The sequence below is a fragment of the Gopherus flavomarginatus genome, chromosome 8 (assembly GCF_025201925.1).
Source record: "Gopherus flavomarginatus isolate rGopFla2 chromosome 8, rGopFla2.mat.asm, whole genome shotgun sequence".
Taxonomy (NCBI): Eukaryota; Metazoa; Chordata; order Testudines; family Testudinidae; genus Gopherus; species Gopherus flavomarginatus.
Genome location: NC_066624.1, coordinates 26506669 through 26526028, shown reverse-complemented (window position 1 = coordinate 26526028; position 19360 = coordinate 26506669). Strand labels below are relative to the sequence as shown.

General features: G+C 49.8%; 1 protein-coding gene across 1 annotated transcript; it reads right to left on the bottom strand.

Moving 5' to 3' along the window:
• Window positions 1-1550: 1550 nt before the first annotated feature.
• LOC127056231 (START domain-containing protein 10-like) lies at window positions 1551-7371 on the bottom strand. The gene is made up of 6 exons (XM_050963755.1): window positions 7150-7371; window positions 4802-4949; window positions 4235-4338; window positions 3357-3474; window positions 2999-3051; window positions 1551-2175 (listed from the first exon to the last, which is right to left on the bottom strand). Exons 1-6 carry the CDS (start codon window positions 7303-7305, stop codon window positions 1954-1956), a joined length of 801 nt encoding a protein of 266 aa, XP_050819712.1. The 5' UTR covers window positions 7306-7371; the 3' UTR covers window positions 1551-1953.
• Between the last annotated feature and the right edge of the window lie 11989 nt (window positions 7372-19360).

Below are 19360 nucleotides of genomic sequence, written 5' to 3'. Positions count from 1 at the left end.
TCTGTTCACTCCCTCTGAAGCTTCGGGAACCTGCCACTATCAAAAGACAGGATACTAGGCTAGATGGATTCTGGTCTGACCAGTATGGCCATTCTTATGTTCTTACTAGAACTGTAAATTAGTCTCAGTTAATGCATGCAATTAACTCAAAAATTAAACACTTTTAGTAAGCATTAATCACATCTCTCTGCAGATGGGACTCAGTGGTGCCCAGGTAGGGAGGTGCCAGCTGGGCAAGGGGAGCCACTGCTCAAGGCACCTTGCTCAGGGGTGCTGCTGCATGCCTCTGCCACCCTTCTTCACTGTGGCTCCCACCTCTCTGCCCCTGGCCAAGCTGCTCCTGACTGGGAGCCAGCCTCCTGTGCAGAGTGGGGTGTGGAGGCTGATGCTGGGGTATTCCCCTCCCCTTGCCCATGTAGCCAGTCACCACTGAGCTGAGTCCAGGGAACGGGGGGAACTTTGCTGCTGCTGGTGGCTCAGAAGTGAGTGCTGCTGACTGCAAAGTGCTATGCTGAAAGAGACTGTTCTTCCAATACACACCAAACAAACTATTTGCAAAAAAAATATGTAAATAAATGGTATTCTGTTGTTTAACAGGGTGATTAAAACTGCAATTAATCATGACTTTTAATCTCATGATTGTGATTTTTTTTTTTAAATCATTTGGCAGCCCCGTTCTTACCACTCCAAGGTAATTTCCTGTCACCTTGATAAAGCCAATTTGCATCTGTCCCTTTCCAGCTACCTATCACATCACCCCATTCAATACAAGCCTGCTTTGCTGGGGTCAAGTTCAGCCCTGGGGAACTAGGGTGACATCCTGAGTTACAGCAATAATAAACTTGGGTCAGTCTTCAAGGCCTTCTGGGGCACGCTACTCCCTCCTGCACTGGAGTTGAATTTCTCAGCTCTGTCAGGGAGCATCACATGAACTCTGAACAGGCAACAGGGTTCTCCTCTCTCCCTAGAAGTGCCTCAGGTGGTAGGGATGTCTATCCTTCCCAAACTCACCCCTGTTGCCCATTTCTGTAGGCGGGTACGTAGTCTAATGCTATCCAGTTCTTAATGGCTCTCAGAATACACAGGCAAAAACTCTCAGACTGGGGCAGCATTAGCACTTCAGGGAGCAACTCCCACCAAGAGGCAGCGCAGCACAGTTGGCCAGATGCATTATGGATATTTTTACCTTCATATGAAGCAACAGGTCTTGGTCACAGTACAGAAACAGAAATACTTGGGGCACCTTAGAGACTAACATTTATTTGAGCATAAGCTTTTGTGGGCTACAGCCCACTTCTTCGGATGCATAGAAGTGAACAGAGTAAGGAGATATATATGCATACAGAACATGAAAAGGCGGAAGTAGCCATACCAACTCTAAGAGGCTAATTAAGATGACATTAATTAGCCTCTTAGAGTTGGTATGGCTACTTCCGCCTTTTCATGTTCTGTATGCATATATATCTCCTTACTCTGTTCCATTCTATGCATCCGAAGAAGTGGGCTGTAGCCCACGAAAACTTATGCTCAAATAAATTTGTTAGCCTGTATCTGCAAAAAGAACAGGAGTACTTGTGGCACCGTGGAGACTAACACAGCTGCTACTCTGAAACCTGTCATAGTACAGAAAGGATCATCGAGCAGAAGAAATTCATACCATCCTATCAGATGTCACTGATAAATTTCCCCAAGATTTACCCTGCTCACTGCGATAGCTGTCTCAGCACAACGGGCCCCAGATGCTCCAAGCTCCCCACACAGCCACTGTCCTCTGTTCCCATCTTGATGGGAACGGACACCCCTCTATGCTTGAGACCTAAACATGGTCTCGGCTCATGACAGGAAGAACTACAAACCCTGGGCATAAAAATACATTTCTCCCCTTTAATGTAAAACTGTCAGGAAGAGTCCAAACACAGTCCAGTGTTGCTCCTGGAAAAGAACCAAGCAGCATCAGTTCTCAGAGCCACTGTGGTCTCCCCTCTCGTCCTTCACCTCTGACAGGCTGCTCTCATCAATGTTCTCCAGAGAGGCAGCATGCTGGAGTGCCAGGTCTGACAGCATCACCGTGGGGAGCTTGTTCTGCTCAGGATACAGCCAGGGCTTCACATTGACATTGTGCTGCTGTTTCCAGGAGGGGTATTTCAAGCAGGCCTTTTGCATCTTCTTCAGCATCTGAAGAAAGCAGAAAAGGGGACCAAGAAAATGGAAGCAGCCTAGAATCTGACCACTACCAGACCCCCTGCATTTTCTTATGTACTTAATGCTTGGGAAAGGGTGGGTGCTGTGCAGTTACCTGAGCCAGGTAGAGGGGGCAGACCTGAGCGCATGGAGAGACATACTGTATAGTTCCATACAGGAGCATTTTCCATTTGTTTGGATAAGCAATCAGTATCTTCAATAGATCAAAGGATCTCATTGTGCTTCAGCTGCTTCTCCTCTAGGAGGCAGACAACTATTAGCCCCATTTTACAGATAGAGAAATGGGAGGCTGAGCCAAAAAGTCACTGTGACACCTTGGTCAAGTCCAAGGACAGAGCTGGGGACAGAACCCAGGATGCTGACCCATGCTGCAATCTTGCATCTCAACTACACCTCATGCCAAATAGATTCCCCCACAGTTATGCCCTGCAATCCTGACCTGTGCCTTCCCACACTCCAAGAGCTCAGAGGATGCCGAACCTCAGAATGCAGAATCCAGTGGTCACAAGCTGGGGACCCCAAGACAAAGCATTATGCATAGGTTTTTCACCTCTCTGATGTATCAGAGGTCGGTCATTGTCGGATGTTGGACTAACTGGTCCGGCACATTCTAGTATCAAATCCAAAGATACCTAGGATGCCCCCATTCTCACTACTGCTTAGGTCTGTACCAGGAAGTTGGAGGGGCTGGAAAGTCTAAGGACACGTTAGATCTCCACTAACTGCCAGCCCTTTCCTCTAACCATGAACAATGGTTGATCCTTATTACCCACTGCTCAGGAGCTCCTTCACTCACCCTTGGTGCCAGGTACTGGGAAGCTTTATTCACAACCCACTTTGGCAGTTTCCCTAATGCATAAGAAAGAAAGGTGAAGAAATAGAATAATTAGCGAGTCATGGCAGAAAAATGCATTTGTGCCAGGGTGCAACTGCACGCAATGCTCCAGCCCCTCACCAGGATACAATTGTGAAGCTGCAAGATCATCTCCATGGCAAGTTGCAAAGTGATCCTAGATGGATGCCTAGGAGGGAAATGTGTGGAAAGAAAGCAATACAATGTATGCCCTGTATAAGGGAGTAGAATGTCTGTTCACCTAGACCCGAAGTTGCCTCATCCCCTTGCACACCCACAATGGATACAGAGCCAGACTCACCTTTGGGGTCCACCTGAGCCAGGTAAGTCAAGGTGCAGCTGTTTGGTCCAGTCGACTGCACCAAGTACCCCGCCAAGATAGAAACAGCCCTTACCAGGTCCTTTCGGGGAGGATATTGCTGTGTGGTGAAATCAGACAAACTCTGTCACCTTCCCTGGACTCTCTCTCAGACTTAGTGTTATACACACAGGGCAATGGGACTAATCTAGAGGCTCAGACACGGTATCTAGTCTGTAAAGAGTTAGCTGTGCAATACATATCCCACAATAATAAAAGGTCCCTGCACACCCAAAGGGACACAAGGACTAGCTATACACACTCTAAGGGTATGTCCACACTACCCGCCGGACTGGTGGGTAGCAATCGCTCTATCGGGGATTTATCTATCATGTCTACACTACATGTGATGTAAATGTGATAAATCAATCCCCAATCACTCTCCTGTCAACTGCTGAACTCCAGCAGTGCAAGAGACAGAAGCAAAGTTGACGAGGGAGCTGCAGCCATTGATCCAGCGCTGCGAGGATGCGAAGTAAGTAATTTTAATTCGATCTAAGATGCGTCGACTTCAGCTACAAAAATAGGGTAGCTGAAGTCGACGCATCTTAGATCGATTTCCCCGCCCCCCCGGCAGTGTAGACCAGGCCTAAGGCATCAGTAAGGGGTGGTAGATAAAAAAGTGTAGCTCAGGTTAATAAGAGCCAAAGTCACATTCTGCTCAGAGCATCCTTAACTTGTAATCTGGACAAACTCCACCCAGCTCATGACTGCAGCTGTGGGGTGGAGTCATTCATCAAGGAGGCATTGAGAAGGCACTACTGAGATTTCCATGGGAGCATGGGGCCATGTAATTAAACTCTTCCCTCCCCCTGACTCACCGGGTGTTTGACAGAGAAGTTGATGATCATGTAAGATTTATCCACAACCTGCCAGGATCGCAGTGTCACCACATCTCTGTTCTTTAAGGGCTTTGGACACTTCCCTAGCCAAGGAGGAAGCAAAGTCTCTTCAACTCACCAGTGATAAGAGTTGCAGGAAGTGCAGTCACACTAGGGGGTGTGTTCTACCTGCCTGCACTCACCCTCAGATGAGGTTTGTGATCTCTCTGTATCCTGCCACCAATGCCTCCCCTCATCTCTTAAGAGCCCAGCTGATCTTTCCGTTAGCAGCCTCAGCAGATGTGCCAAGGATGAAATGAACCCAGGGGGCTGAACTCCCCTCTCCTGTTAGAAAGTCCAGTGGGCTGAGGCATGGGAAGCTTGTCCTACTGCTGACTAGATGGTATCTATTCAGGGCATACAGAATGGGTTCAGTCTTTGCTCCTTCCTACTCAAGGAAACTGGATGATCCCTGCACTTGTTTAACTCAGGATTTCAATTCTCTGGGGTTGATCGCACATCCTGCCGCACTCAGCCAAGCAGAGCAGCCCCCAAGCCATCACTCACAGGAGTAGTAGCCGACATCAGCATTGGTGGCAAGCCGGGCAATGTCATGTGTGTCAATGACGTTCATGTCCCACTTCCTGCGATACTCAATGTCATGCAGCACATCATATACCGTCTCCGCTGGCACATCTTGGATGTCAATGCAGCACTGCAGGCAGGAGTAGGACCACAACCACAGTCAGATCAATAGCTGGCTGGCCGGCCCCACCCTCATACTACTGATTGGAGTAGCTGACTTGATCCATGTATAGGGAAGAGCTCCTCATCCTCAGCTGGCCTCCTACTTGTGGGGAAGTGTGTCAGCCAGGCTAACATTACCCCTTTACAAATCACAGGAACCCTCCACTCAAAACACTTTGCAAATTTCCCCTCACAGCAGGCTGATATGATGAACAGAGATGGAAGCAACTCACCTAAGATCAAAAACAGAGATAAGGACAAAGAATCCATTCCAAAGTAATAATACTTATTGCCCTTGAAACATTCAGCAGAGAAATGCAAACAGATCAGTGTTAAAAGCCCTATCCCGTAACTAGACAAATCCCAGTCCACACAACAACCAGAATCATGAACAAGAAGCACATGGCAGAGGCGTCCATAACTAAGGTACCACCACACATGCTGGTGCAGAAGAATGGAGAAGGGAAGTATGCAAGCAGAGCAAGTCAGAGCTGGACACTATGTTCCAATCTCCAGATAGAAGCAACCAGGCAGACAGTGGAAGTATCAAATCTTACACAGAGGACTCCAGTGTGGAGAGGCACAGTAGGCCTGCTCAATGGCTTGTGGCTGACCAGAATTCAGGGGCAAACAACAGGTCTGTGAGATCCCAGAAAGAAAAGCTTTCCTGTTACTGGTTCAGAGAAGCTGCATCTCTAGTTCCAATCTCATCACCCTGTACCAGACTTCAGCCACTTACAGTGGTGTTTGTCAATATAAGGGTTTGGCTACACTTGCAGCTGTACAGGGAAAGCGCTGCAGCGTGGCCTCACTGACAGCTACCAGCGCTGCAGTGTGGCCACCGGGCAGCTATCCCAGCGTTCAAGTGGCTGCAACGTGCTTTTCAAAAGAGGGGAGGTGGGGTGGAGTGTGACAGGGAGCGTGAGGGAGATAGAGAGAGTGGATTTTTGGAGCTGACACCGTGTCAGCTCCCTGCCTTGCAAATTCTGACTACTTCCCCCCACCCCTCTCGCATTCACTCTTAAATGCCAATAGCATTCAGACCAGATAAGCAGCTGGTCCCACAGACTCCCTCCCCCTGGTGCTGTTTCTCTCCTCAAGCAAACACTAGCTGTGGACATTCCCTGCCTGCCTCTGCTCGAGCAAACAGTAGCTGTGTTTGTTTTTTAGATAAGCAGCTCCAGGAGCCCCGAGTTCACAACAAAACAAAGAGAGTTCTTTAGTTAAAAGCATTATGGGAAAATTCCAAAGGTCAGTTACAGCATAGTAAGATTAATCACTGCAGCACCAGCGCTGTTCTCTTTATTCCTCTCATCCACGTGGAGTACAACCAGCGCTGTAGCCAGGGAGATACAGCACTGCATATGCCTTGCCAGTGTGGATGGCGAGTAAGTTGCAGCGTTGTAAAGCCACTACCAGTGCTGCAACTCTCCAGTAGAGCCAAAGCCTAAGTCAGTGATTTACAGAGAAAGCATAACTCAGGCTGCACTCTCAAGGCTGGTGCAACTCCACAACCAGGCACTATGTTGTTCTATACTACATGGGCAAAGAAGACTCCTGTGGGGAACGCTATCACCAGGGCAGATGACTTGATATGAAGAATAATTAATGCATCTCACTGGCTTCTTTCTTGGGAAAGTCACATCAGATTCCTGGGAGCCAGATACTGGAGTGACAAGTGCCTCTGGGTCACAGATGTGTCACATGGCAAAGACAAGGGCCGTGTGAATAGAATATCAGGAAACAGAGACACCAAAAGCCATACAAGATGGTGACAATTAGCACAAATGGGTTCCACTACTTATTTTAGAGTTAATCAGTTACTCTAATTCTGGCACATGCACTGGCTAAGCACTTTCTGGGGCAGGAGCCCAGCAACTTCTCTGATGCCTAGTTTCTATCTCCACGTAACACGATCCCCAACCCCCCCGAGACTACATTAGATCTCTGTTTGCGATAGGGAACCGGGACTACAAATAGTCAAACTCAGGGTGAGTGGAGCCTGCGGTGCCAGATCTGGGCGTGAGGCCATCCAACAGCTCCCACAGCGAGCCCCGCTCCCAGGGGAGATCCAGCAGCGCAAAGCAGCCGCCAGGCTCCTGCAAGTGCCCTCTCCCAGCCCCACACTCCCTGCCCTGCCCTCCCCTCCGGCCACCCCCCCGGCTCACCTTGACGGTGTGCACGGCGGGGCCGGCGGGCGGGGGCGGCTGCACCCACACCCCGACTCCCTCCCGGCTGTATCTGCTCTGCCAGCCGCGCTCTGCCTCGCACTGAGCCTGGAAGGCCCGGAAGGCGTCGGCGTCGGGCACCTGCACAGGCTCCATAGGCGCTGGGGAGCCGGCAAGGTCAGCAGCGGAAGGCGCCGGACGGGTGAACACAGGTGCCGGCAAACGCCCCACCCGCAGTTGGGGTGATAGCTCTCGCCCCGCCCCTACCAGGTTCGCCCAGCTTGTCCCCGCTCCTCATTGGCTTCGCCTCGTTGAACCAGCCGCCAATCAGCCAACGATTCCGGCCAGGTGCGCCCCGCCTGCCCCGCCCTACCCGCTGATTGGCCGCGATGTCCGCGGCTTCTTTTCCTGGTTGGACTGCCCGCCCCCCGCGGAACACACCTGCCGCCGCGTGACTGGTGAAATTTTAAAAATCAATGGCGGGTTCGGAATTAGATACAGTATGAAACAGGCCGCGCCACACGTGGCCAGGGGCTGGGGGAGGGCTCGGGCTCGGATTGGCTGTTAGGATGGAGTGTCTGGTGGGGATTGGCTCCAGGGGGAACAGCTGGGGAGTGGGGGGGCCCCTGCGAGGAGCAGGCCTGTGCCGCCGCGTGGCCTGTCCGGCCGCCCCCTGCCCCGCCCCTTCTCCGAGGCCCCTCCCTCCCTCACTCTTCACCTCCCTTCCTGGCTGGTTCTCACCGGGCTGGGGCAGGGGACCTGGGGGGCTCCAGCTGGGGTGCAGGCTCGGGGCAGGGCTGGGGATGAGGGGGTTCAGCGTGCAGGAGGGGCTCAGCTGGCGGCTTGGGATGCGGGTTTCAGGAAGCGCTGACCTCAGACAGCTCCAGGGAAGTGGCAACATGTGGCTCCAGCTCCTAGGCAGAGGGTCAGCCAGGAGGCTTCCCGAGCTGCCCTGCAGTTCCCAGCCAATGGAAGCTGTGGAGCCAGCACTCAGGTTGGGGGCAGCATGTGGAGCCCAAGGGACATGTTGCCGCTTTTCAAGAGCCAGGCAGGGAGCCTGCCTGCCTGCACTGCCACACTGCCAACCAGTTTTTTTATGGTCAGAGTGTTGCTGACCAGAACCACCAGGGTCTCTTTTCAACCAGCTGTTCCAGTCGAAAACCAGACACCTGGCAACCTTAACCACAACCAGGGTGCGGAGCTGGCCCACAAGGCTGTGATCTCTGAAGTCCATTAGCTGCAGACATTGTAGTGATGAGGGACTAGCTGGCCTGATTGGAGCAAGGTGATGAAATAGCCTTAGCTGTCTGTGTTGTAACTCTTCATGTAGGGAGTGGGTACTCAGCGCTAGGGAAGGGTGCCCTTGGCAGAGCTGAAAAGAATAATAGCACTAGAAAGGCATCACTACATGCAGGATTGAAATGTAGCCGCACCACCTTTGGCGCTAAGACCAGCGTCTAGGCATTGGCACACAACCAGTCTGGTCCCCACTGTCCCATGCCAGTGAGACTCATTCGATTCAGTGCCCTGGAGTTACCCACCACTGGGGAAGAGAGGAGGTGCCCAGTTTAAGTTTAAAACCCTTTTTGACACTTGAAGCTGTACTGATGTCACCAAAGTTAAGACACAGACAACAGGCTAAATCTTGCCCTGAGTTACACTCCCATCTAACCTCACTGGAATCAAAGGGATTGCAGAGCAAGTCAGAACAAGATGTTCTTTGTTCGTCTCAGGTTACATCTGTACTAGAAGCTTGTCTGCTGATCAACACTGGCGCTTAGGCTGGTCAGAGGTGTGTGGATTATTCACATCCCTGATGAGCCATGTAAATTATAAAGAAGTAAATTCTAGTGTACACAAGGTCTAGTACAGGGCTCTATGCGGGTACTTGCTATTTTACCCCATGAGCCCACGTGGGTTTATTGTCCATTTCTGACTCAGTCACAGGCCATGGCTACACTTACAGCTGTACAGCGCTGCGAGTTACAGCTGTCTTCGTACAGCTGTGTAGGGAAAGCGCTGCAGTGTGGCCACACTGACAGCTACCAGCGCTGCAGTGTGGCCACATTTGCAGCATTTGCAGCGCTGTTGGGAGTGGTGCATTGTGGGCAGCTATCCCACAGAGCATCTCGTCCCATTTTGGTGCCGTGGGTTGTGGGAAGGGGACGGAAGGGTGCGGGTCATTCCGCTTCCTGTCACAATGCCCCGTGGTGCATCGCTTCACATCCCAGCAGTCACAGTTTTTCCGTCCACGTTTGGCCCCATTGTGAGTCTCCCAACGGTTTCTGTGCAGCACGATTTCTGTGGGAAATGGAGCCTGAGCTGCTGAGGACTTTGCTGATGACTGTCGCCAGCACATCACATTTGGCAGTTGAGCTATTCCTTCAGCTCCAAAGTGACAGTGAGGAGTCCGACGATGATATCGAGTTGCCTGACGTGTGTGACACTAAATTGCTTGTGGCATTCACGGAAATGCTCAGCACCGTGGAACGCCGCTTTTGGGCTCGGGAAACAAGCACTGAGTGGTGGGATCACATCGTCTTGCAAGTCTGGGATGACGAGCAGTGGCTGCATAACTTTTGGATGAGAAAAGCCACTTTCATGGGACTGTGTGAGGAGCTCGCCCCCACCCTGTGGCACAAGGACACGAAATTGAGAGCTGCCCTGCCGGTGGAGAAGCGGGTGGCTATTGCAATCTGGAAGCTGGCAACTCCAGACAGCTGCCGATCGGTCGTGAACCAATTTGGAGTGGAAAAGTCAACCGTTGGAATCGTGTTGATGCAAGTTTGCAGGGCCATTAATCGCATCCTGCTAAGAAGAACCGTGACTCTGGATGGCTTTGCACAGATGGGTTTCCCTAACTGTGGAGGCGTGATAGATGAGACGCATATTCCTATTCTGGCACCACCCCACCTGGCATCCGAGTACATTAATTGGAAGGGGTATTTCTCTATGGTTCTCCAGATGCTTGTGGATCACCGTGGGTGTTTCATTGACATTAACACAGGCTGGCCTGGAAAGGTGCATGATGCACACATCTTTCGGAACAGTGGCCTGTTCAGGAAGATGCAGGCCGGGACTTTTTTCCCAGACCGGAAGATCACAGTAGGGGACATCGAAATGCCCATTGTGATCCTTGGAGACCCCGCTTACTCATTAATGCCTTGGCTCATGAAACCGTATACAGAGAAGCTTGACAGGAGCAAGGACCGGTTCAACTACAGGCTGAGCCAGTGCAGAATGACTGTGACGTGTGTTTTTGGCTGTTTAAAAGAGCGCTGGAGATCTCTGTATGGGAAGCTAGACTTGGGGGAAAGCAGCATCCCTGCGGTTATATCCGTGTACTATACCATCTGTAATATTTGTGAAGGGAAGGGTGAAACATTCAGTCAGGAATGGACCTCCGAGGTTCAACGCCCGGAGGCTGAATTTGCACAGCCAGAGAGCAGGGCTACTAGAGAGGCCCAGCACAGGGCTACAAGGATTAGGGATGCCTTGAGAGAGGAATTAGAGGCTGAAAACCAACAGTAATGTTTGGTGCCTTGCACGGGAATGAAGTGCAGTGGTTACAATAGTAGGAATCTCTTTTTCCTAAAATGATTTGCAGTGCATGTTTCTTTCCTGGGCTATGGTATCTTTCACTTTCTGCAATAATAAAGACTGTTCTCAAAGACAAGAATTCATTCATTGAAAAGAAAATAACTTTCTTGACAGACACACAACATTTTGGGAACCTAAAAGGGCAGGGGGGTGTGGTGGTAAACTGTACAGTCACAGGTTTGAATATGTCCTGTCTGGAGTGCTGTGCAATGACTGCTGCACTTCAGGATGAAAATACTGCATTGTGATGGAGGTTGAGTGCAGAGGGTAAGAGTCACAGTTCTCAGGGCTGGTTGGTGAACGTACAGATGTTGGGGGCAGTTGGTGGTGGTAAGAACCTGGATGCTGGGGAAGGGGGTTTGGAGCTGACATTGGGGCACAAGGGAAAGAGCTTTGGGACAGCGGGGGGGGGGGAGGCGGCACAGTAGTGCTCTGCCAGCATGGCTAAGAGTGACTGGATACAGTCCGTTTGGCGCACCAGGATGCTTATCAGCTGCTTTGTGCTTTTCTTCTTAACCGCTGCGTTTCTCTGGCAGAGCCTGCTTTCCCTTTGTCTCCAGTCCTGCAGTTTTTTACTCTCTCTGGCAGAGTGATCCGTAACCGCTTTAAGCATGTCGTCTTTGCTTTTTCGCCGCTTCTTCCTGAGGTTTTGTAGCCTCTGCCCAGTGGATGATACAGGCAGTCCAGTATCAAGGACACTGTTCGAAAGACAAAAATGGCAACAGTTAAAACAGGACACAGGCTGCATTGTTTATAATCTCACCCAGTTATTCCCACACAGTGAAGGAGTTTACAGTCTTCACTTTAGCATACTTTCCCCATACCAAACAGAGCGCACCTAACCCACAGGAGGCAGGAAATGGTGAGTAAGGGGGAATGATTGCTTCAGGGATGTGCAGGGTTTTGTGTGTGTTGGGGAACGCAAAATGCTGCAGGGGGTACCTACACTGAACACTCTCCCAACATTTTCCACAGGAGTTAATCCTGGAAGATATCTCGCTGCTGCGGGTCACCTGGGAAGAGCGGGAGGGTCTTCTAAAGCAATGCGGATTCCGCCCTGGCCCCTATGCTGCTTGCCTGTGTGCAGCAATGGTCCCCCCACCCCTCACAGCACAGTGGCGTGGACACGTTAGCCTGACTGGGACAAGGACCACAGTGGCTCTCCCTATAAACTTGCGCAAGCGCATTGCCCACGCTCTGGCTGAAACTTCTGAAGAGATTACCGAGGCCTATTACCGCGACGTGATAGACCACATCAATAGGCTATTCCACATCTAGGCATGCATGCATGCAGCCCTAACCCCCTCCCTCCTCTCCCGAAACATTTGCATCCTGAAACTAAAAGCTGCTTACTGGGAACCCGCTCCTCTGCTTGTCCTTCTCCAACTAGTTCCAGCTGCTGCGACTGGCTAGCCTCCTCCTGGCTTGGGAAGAGCTCCTGGCTGCATGCCTCCTGGGACTCCAGGGTGTCTCCCCTGACCCCAGTATCCTCAATCTCGGTTTCCTCCTGCCCTTCCCCCTCCTCTAACCCTCCCTCCCCCTCCCACTCTGAAGTGTCCATTGTGGTTGTTGGATTGGCAGTGGGGTCACCCCCAAGTATCACGTCCAGCACCTTGTAAAAACGGCAGGTCGTGGGGGCAGCACCTGAGTGGCAGTTTCCCTAGCAGGCTTTGCAATAGGCACTCCGCAGCTTCTTTACTTTAACCCTGCACTGCACCGTGTCCCGGTCATGGCCCCTTTCCAGCATGGCCCTTGAGATCTGCCCATAGGTATCATAATTCCTATGGCTGGAGCGCAGCTGTGACTGCACAGTTTCCTCACCCCAAACACTGATGAGGTCCAGCAACTTGCCATTGCTCCATGCTGGGGCTCGTTTGGCATGTGGACGCATGGTCACCTGGAAAGATTCACTGATTGATTGCACTCCACACCTGGCTGAGCAAACAGGAAGGGGATTTTTAAAATTCCCGGGGCATTTAAAGGGCGGGTCACCTGAGGCCAGGGCAGTAGAGTGCGAATTGATGAGCAGAGTGGCTGAACAGGCAGTATGGGATACCTCCGAATACCTCGGAGGCCAATTACAGCGCTTTTGGTGGCCACACTTGCGGAGCAGCGCTGCATCACTAGCGCTGCAATCCTTATACCCCAAGCAGAGCAGGAGTACAGCCAGTGCTGCAATCAGGGAGACGCAGCGCTGTATGTGCCTTGCAAGTGTGGACGGTGAGTAAGTTGCAGCGTTGGTGGTGGGTTTACAGCGCTGCAACTCTCCAGTGTAGCCAAGGCCGCAGGCTGCTTTCTCACCCACACTTTTCACATCTCAGATTAAGCACACTTTTTCTTCTTCCCCTTTAAAGAGGAGAATTACTTATGCTTTGAGAAAATTTCTTACTCATACTCGTTCCTGGTTTGGAGACTGACACAAAGAAAGTATGTTTCAGTTCTTGTTCTCTCCTCTGTGCGTGAGCAAGGAGGAGAAGGCCAGTTCATAAGAACTAATGGTTTGCAATTACAAAAGCAAAACAAAAAACACACCCAAAGCACTAAAAGAACATTCTTAAGATTGTAAAGTCAAGTACTCTGCAGTCAGAAAAGACCACAATTAAGATTGCTTGTGCACCCCACCAGCTCTCCCTTTGTACCACCTTAATTCAGTCCCCTTGTACGTATGCATTACGTTACATGATCAAATACTATATTTTCAACAGGAACCTGCCTCATTCCATGCTATTGCACAGAGCTCATTTATTGATTCAGTATTTTGTTTTCTCCACATTGTTCAATACGTGACTCCAGGCCTTATTTACTGCAAACTATTCAAAATCTGCTCACAAGACTGATTTTTAAAACTTCTTCTGAGGCTTTTTTTATGCACTTCCCTCTATAGTATCTAAGTGCTTCACAACTATTAATACATTCATTTTCACAAACCTCACAAGTGCATATTAGCCCACTTTTTCAAATGGGGAAGTGAGGCACAAAGAGATTAAAATCAAAGGTGCTCACTTATTTTGGGTGCCCAGTTTGAGATTCCTAGGAGCTGATTTTTCAAAGTACTGTACTTAGCATTATATAGCATTTTATATGTTCAAAGAACAGCTCCCATTGACTTCAGTTGGAGTTGTGAGTGCTCAGCCCTTTTGCAAATGAGGTATCAAGTCAGGCACTAGAAAATTAAGAACACACAATTAGTGACAACTTGTGAAAAGTTTGGTTTAAGTGGCTTGCCAGCATCTGCATCACATAAGAACTCTGCAGCAGTGGCAGGGATAGAATCCATTTCCCAGGGGCAGCATTCAACTGATTTAACCATGACACTGTTCTTCCTTTGCCTCATTCCCTGCACACCGGTGACTATGTGGGTGCAGTTGCTGTAGCAGAGACCCTAATTTTGCAAGCGCATGTGGGTACACATGCCCCCTTGGACTTTCCCTCACTTCCCTTCTCCTCAGTTTGCATTGGGCTGGTGGACCTCCTCCTCCTGCCTGCCCACCAGCCTTCCCTCTCATGGTTTGCAACCCCCCACCCCCACATCTCACAAAGGCCCAATCTCACTTACAGTTTATTGCTCCCCCCACCTCCATTTCACCTGTTCCCTTCCCCTTGCAGTTCACTGCAGCCTCCCATCTTGTGTGGTCCCCCTCTCATTGCAGTTCATTTCCTTTCCATTTGTTATGGGCTTCTCCTTTGTTTGTTACTTGGCTCCCCTGCCTTGCCCAGGACCCCCATCAGTTTGCCTGCCTGCCTTCCCTAGGTTGCCCAAGCCCCAACCTTTGCTGTTTGTTCCATGCCCAGGCCCTTTCCTTCACTGTTTGTTTCTTGCCTCCCACGGCCTCTTGGCCCTGCTTGCCTCCATTGCCCACTGTCCGGCCAGCTCTATACCAGTGCTATTGAACCATTCCTCCACCTGCCCTGCAAGAGGATGACTGGGTTGGTGTTTCAGGAGCTGGATTTGCATATGTCTGTTGGCATATGCCAAAAATGTATTTCTTGTGGTTAAGGACCCAGGAGACCTAGCACGGGTGGAGGCACGCCAAACGTTTATTTGGCAGCCTCCTTTGCCCAGGTCAACAGAGTAGAGCTCTGGTCTAAATAGTCAGGGACAGGTAGCAGGTAGGCTCGCTCCCATCCATACTGTGCCAGCTGTAGGGTCTACTGCTCTGTGTTGGTATCACCGTACTGCCATTGGTCCCTCCCTGCTGGAGAACTGGATTGACCTACAGACCAGAATGTGACATGGGTTGTGGAGATGGACAGAGCTGCTCCAGTGCCTTTCCCTTCAGGTGCTGGAGCTGATGTTGGTGATCAAGCAGCTAGTCCAGTCCATGCTCTGGCACCAGCTCAACACCCTGAGCCAACCTCCAGGGACCCTGGCCAGCCTCCAGCAAAAGATTCTGGAGTTTTTCTGGCCAGGGTTGCATTGGCTCTCTGCAGGTGTCCTAAGCCTCCATCTGGGGGAGGGCAGACAGGGCCTGGTATGCAACTGTAGCCAGGTCCACGCCCTCCACCTGCAGAGACTATGGTAATGCAGGTAGGCTGGCATACAGCATGCTGATGCATGCCTTCCTCCTTCACCTCCAATACAACCAGCAGCTCTTTTGTCTCCAGTGAGACTTCTCTGAGCTGCCAGTCTTTTATCAGGACCCAGAAGCTAGTTTCAGCAACCAGGTCTATAGTGGCCATTGAGTGGAAAGATCTCCTCATAGAACCCCTGCTACACAACCCTCATTTCTTTGTGCAGGTGGTAGAGGCCCCCTTGGTGCATCAGAGGTTTGGTCCTGGCTGGTGCCACCAGAATTGGAGCCCTCCTGGCCAACAAATGGAGGGACTAGGTGACCCTATGGTGCTCAGCTAGCAGATGGGCCACCCACCTGCATTTCCCCCCTCGGGTATGCCAGGAGGTGAAGCCATCCTTGCCTCCTGTTTCCTCTCACTTTTCTCAAGCAGTTCCTCTCTGCTCCCCCCTGGCCCTCCAGAACTCAGTGGACCCTTGTCCCACAAGCCTCTGTACACCTCAATCCCCTATGTTGGCTGAATAAGGGCCAGATGGTCCATCTCCACATTGTGCCCAGAAACGTCTGTATGTGCTCATATTTCACACCATCCACTTCCTTGCCCTCATGTCCCACCCCAACCCTAATTGATGGGACCTACTGCCACCTGAGGAGGACGAGGAACCCTGGTTGGCCAGCCTGTACCTCGCTCTGGGTTCATGGACTGCTGGGGATAGCAGTTGACAGCTCCTCCAAGGATCCATCAGTGTGGGTATGTGCCTGACACAGCTCACATTCTCATGCCACCTGTCCTTTCTGTAGTGAGGACACCCTGGACATATATCTACCTAATGTAGGTCAGATTGCAACCCCTCTTCTGGCTCCTCCAGAACCTCTGTAAGAGGTTTTGATTGCACTTCTCCATGCACCTCCTCATTGCTGCACACGTCGTCCATGGCAACAAAGCTGCAAGATGTCCTCGTCAATTTTCTCCTGGTGCTGGCGAAGATGGCCATCTATCACTCCAGGAGGAAGCTGGATGGAGCAGAGTGCTCGGTGAAGTCCGTTTCCGAGCCCTTGTGAAGTCCTATCTCCAAGCAGAGTTCCACTGACTTTCTAGGCACCTTTGAGGAGCAGTGGATGCTATCAGGGGTTCTCTGCTTCGTGTCCCCTAGTTGGTTCTGATTTTTGGCCTTTGAACTTCACTTCCATCCCTGTTTTTTCAGTTGTTGTGCCCAGTATTTAATTGTGGCCTGGGTTCCATGGCCACTCTCACTCAGGTGACGGCTGGGTTAAGCCTGCTGTCTCTCTCCAACCACAGTAAGTAATACTTTCCAACTTCTGCAACAAATAAGAGTCCTACAGACAAGTCTCCTTCACTACACAATCCTAATTTGCCCCAGAACAGGAACAGCCTGTGCACTGAATGAGGAAGGGGTCCTGTGGAAAGCATAATATGTGATCATGTAATTAGATTGTATCATGATGCACAGATAGAAGGGGGCTGAATTAAGGTTACACAAGCATTTCCTAACTTTTGAGTGCTGGACTTTGCAAGCTTACTAATGTTCTTTTAATACTTTTGTGGGCAACTTCTTAAGACTTTAAAAAAAGCAAACTGAAAAAGAAAAAAATCATCATGTGGCATCATATTAACAACTACATGGGTCATCAGCAGATTTGGAACCTTTAGATCCACCACACAGACATTTGAGCTGACAAAAGAACTGATAGCAGTAGTAGGCTGTCATCCTCTATGTGGACTAGCGCTAGAAGGGAATGGGATGTTGTGTCAGTGAGTTTGATATTTGCTGATAAGAGGGATGGTAAGACCTGGGAATGTTGGGTTCTATTTCAGGCTTTGGAAAGGGAGTGTTCTAGTGGGCACAGACTCTTCTGCCCAGTCCTGTCTCATTTCCATCCCTGGCTCATCTCTGTCTCTGCTCCTCAGACATCTTATTCCAGCCTGTCTTCTTGCCTAGCAAGTGGTCCAAACTCCTTATCCCACTCTTCTTGCTCAGCTAGTCCTAGTCACCCCCAGCTCTGGCTCTTGTTCCCTCTATATTTGAATCAGTTCATTTCCTCCTCTCTGCCACCTGAGATCAGCAGAGGGGGTTAATATGAGAGGGAGAGAGGCTCCCTGCTCTCAGTAGGTGTGCCTGGACCTAGCCAGGTCTGCATCAATCGAGAACTCCAATTATAGGGAAAATCTCACTGAACCTCAGGTTTGAGCATGCCTAGTGCAGTTGGAGTCTTACCTGCTAAAAATCTAAGTCTGTACCAAGCATGTGCAAACTGCAGTTTTTCAAAGTCTTATAATTTGATCAAATTTGAATGGAATTTCATGGTGACACCAAAAGGCATATTAGTGACACACAGGCCATGCTTTGACAAATTTTCTGTCCCTACTACACAGCATGGGAGCACTAGAGCTTTGTAAAGCAGGAATCACCAAAATGTTTTTAACAGGTCAAAACATTTTTCCTTAATCTAATTCTTGGAAACAGCTTAACTATTTTGGCTGAAATTTCCAAAATAAATTGAAAAATAATTCTGCCGGACAGACACTCAACATGGAAAATTTCAGCCCCAATGGTTATAGTTTGGTAAAGTTATAAGCAACTGAAAACAGGGTCTTACAATGGGAAGCATCAGGCAACCTTATTAATAGGTGGTGCAACCTGCCCTATCTATAATGCTAAGCCCGTCTACTCATCTCACACAGCCCTCTGAAGTGTCAACATCCTTATCCAGAAAGTGGATTTACAAACCTAGCGCTGTATCCTGGTTGTACATAATGCGGACTATTCCATGCCCAACAGAAAAGCCCCGTTTCTCATGTTCATGATGATAATGTAATGACAGGCAACTCTAGAGCTGGCATTTCACTGGTAGGACCCAACCTATGGCTGAAAAGGATGTCTGCCATGCAAAGTCTGGTTTTTGCTGTTCAGGGGGATGCTTTCCTCCCTGGTGGGGTGATACTGAAATTCATTCTCCAGGGCTTCCCATCACTCTCTCATCTTCAAGTCTTGGAAAAACAGAGTAAAGCATCTCTGAATGTTAAATTTGTTCAACTGTAACTTCCCAGAGGGAGCAACATCCCTCAGCCAGGAATGGAAAAATCAATGAAAGAATCATGTATTAAACAGTATACAGCCTTGCAGCAATTCCAACTTCCTACTGCACAAATCCCTTCTTTATGTGAGTTTCACTCATTGCAAGCACATAGTAGACCCCATAAGGAGCTAGCGGTTTACATGGGCCCTCATAAGCACTTTTAAAAGTTCCTCTTGTTTGCGTTTTCACTCTTCATTGACTTATCTAACTTCACAGCATGACGGAAGACAGGTGATAGGCCTTAGCTAGACTAAATGAGTAGGCTTCTCAGATGCTGCTGCTGGCACTGTTACTTATTGCTTGTTGGCAGCACCCCCCTACTCTGATTATCAGGAGTCACTTGGAAATGAGCAAACAACATTTCTGCCCCTTCTTCCTTTGGCAACTGGCAAATATGAATTATCTTCCCAAAACAGTGGTACATACTGGTTACAGCAGGAGACAATGGGTACTGGGGCTAGGAGTCACGACTCCGAGATCCTACTCCCAAGCCTATAACCAACTCACCATCATCTGAGGGCACTGTAGTTTTCTCTCAGAGCCTTGGCTTCCCCCATCTGGAGAGTACAATACTTTCTGTTCACAATTGGTTTGTAAAGTGCTTTAAAACTGTGTAACTGCTAGGCATTCTTTCATAGTTCTCATCAAAGTGGATGAAACTGGGTCATTTACTTTTTGTATGCATGTGTCTCAGAATGAGCAGAGTTATAAGACTTAAGTACATTACTGATTGTTTCTACCTGGAAGTTGTACAGTGACTAAAAAACTCCAAAGGCTAAAGTGGTAGGTTCTTTTAAAGATGCATAAAGAATCCAGAAGACATTTCCCAGACAACCCTTAAGCTTCACAGAGAATCTATAGCTGAAGAATGCATTAGATTGGACAGCCTGTTACCTGTTTCTTCCACAGATAAATTGGTGATGGCCTTTGATGGGCAGGGGCTCTAAGTAAAGTAAATGGTGGCAGCAGCAGTCCTCTCCCCAAAACAAACATAGAAAAGG

Coding starts and splice junctions, on each gene's coding strand:
- LOC127056231 (XM_050963755.1), bottom strand. CDS start 7,305: ATGGAGCCTGTGCAGGTGCCCGACGCCGACGCCTTCCGGGCCTTCCAG. Junction 4,950..7,149: donor CCGCCGTGCACACCGTCAAG/GTGAGCCGGGGG, acceptor TCCTGCCTGCAG/TGCTGCATTGACATCCAAGA. Junction 2,176..2,998: donor CCCAGTACCTGGCACCAAGG/GTGAGTGAAGGA, acceptor TGCTTTCTTCAG/ATGCTGAAGAAGATGCAAAA.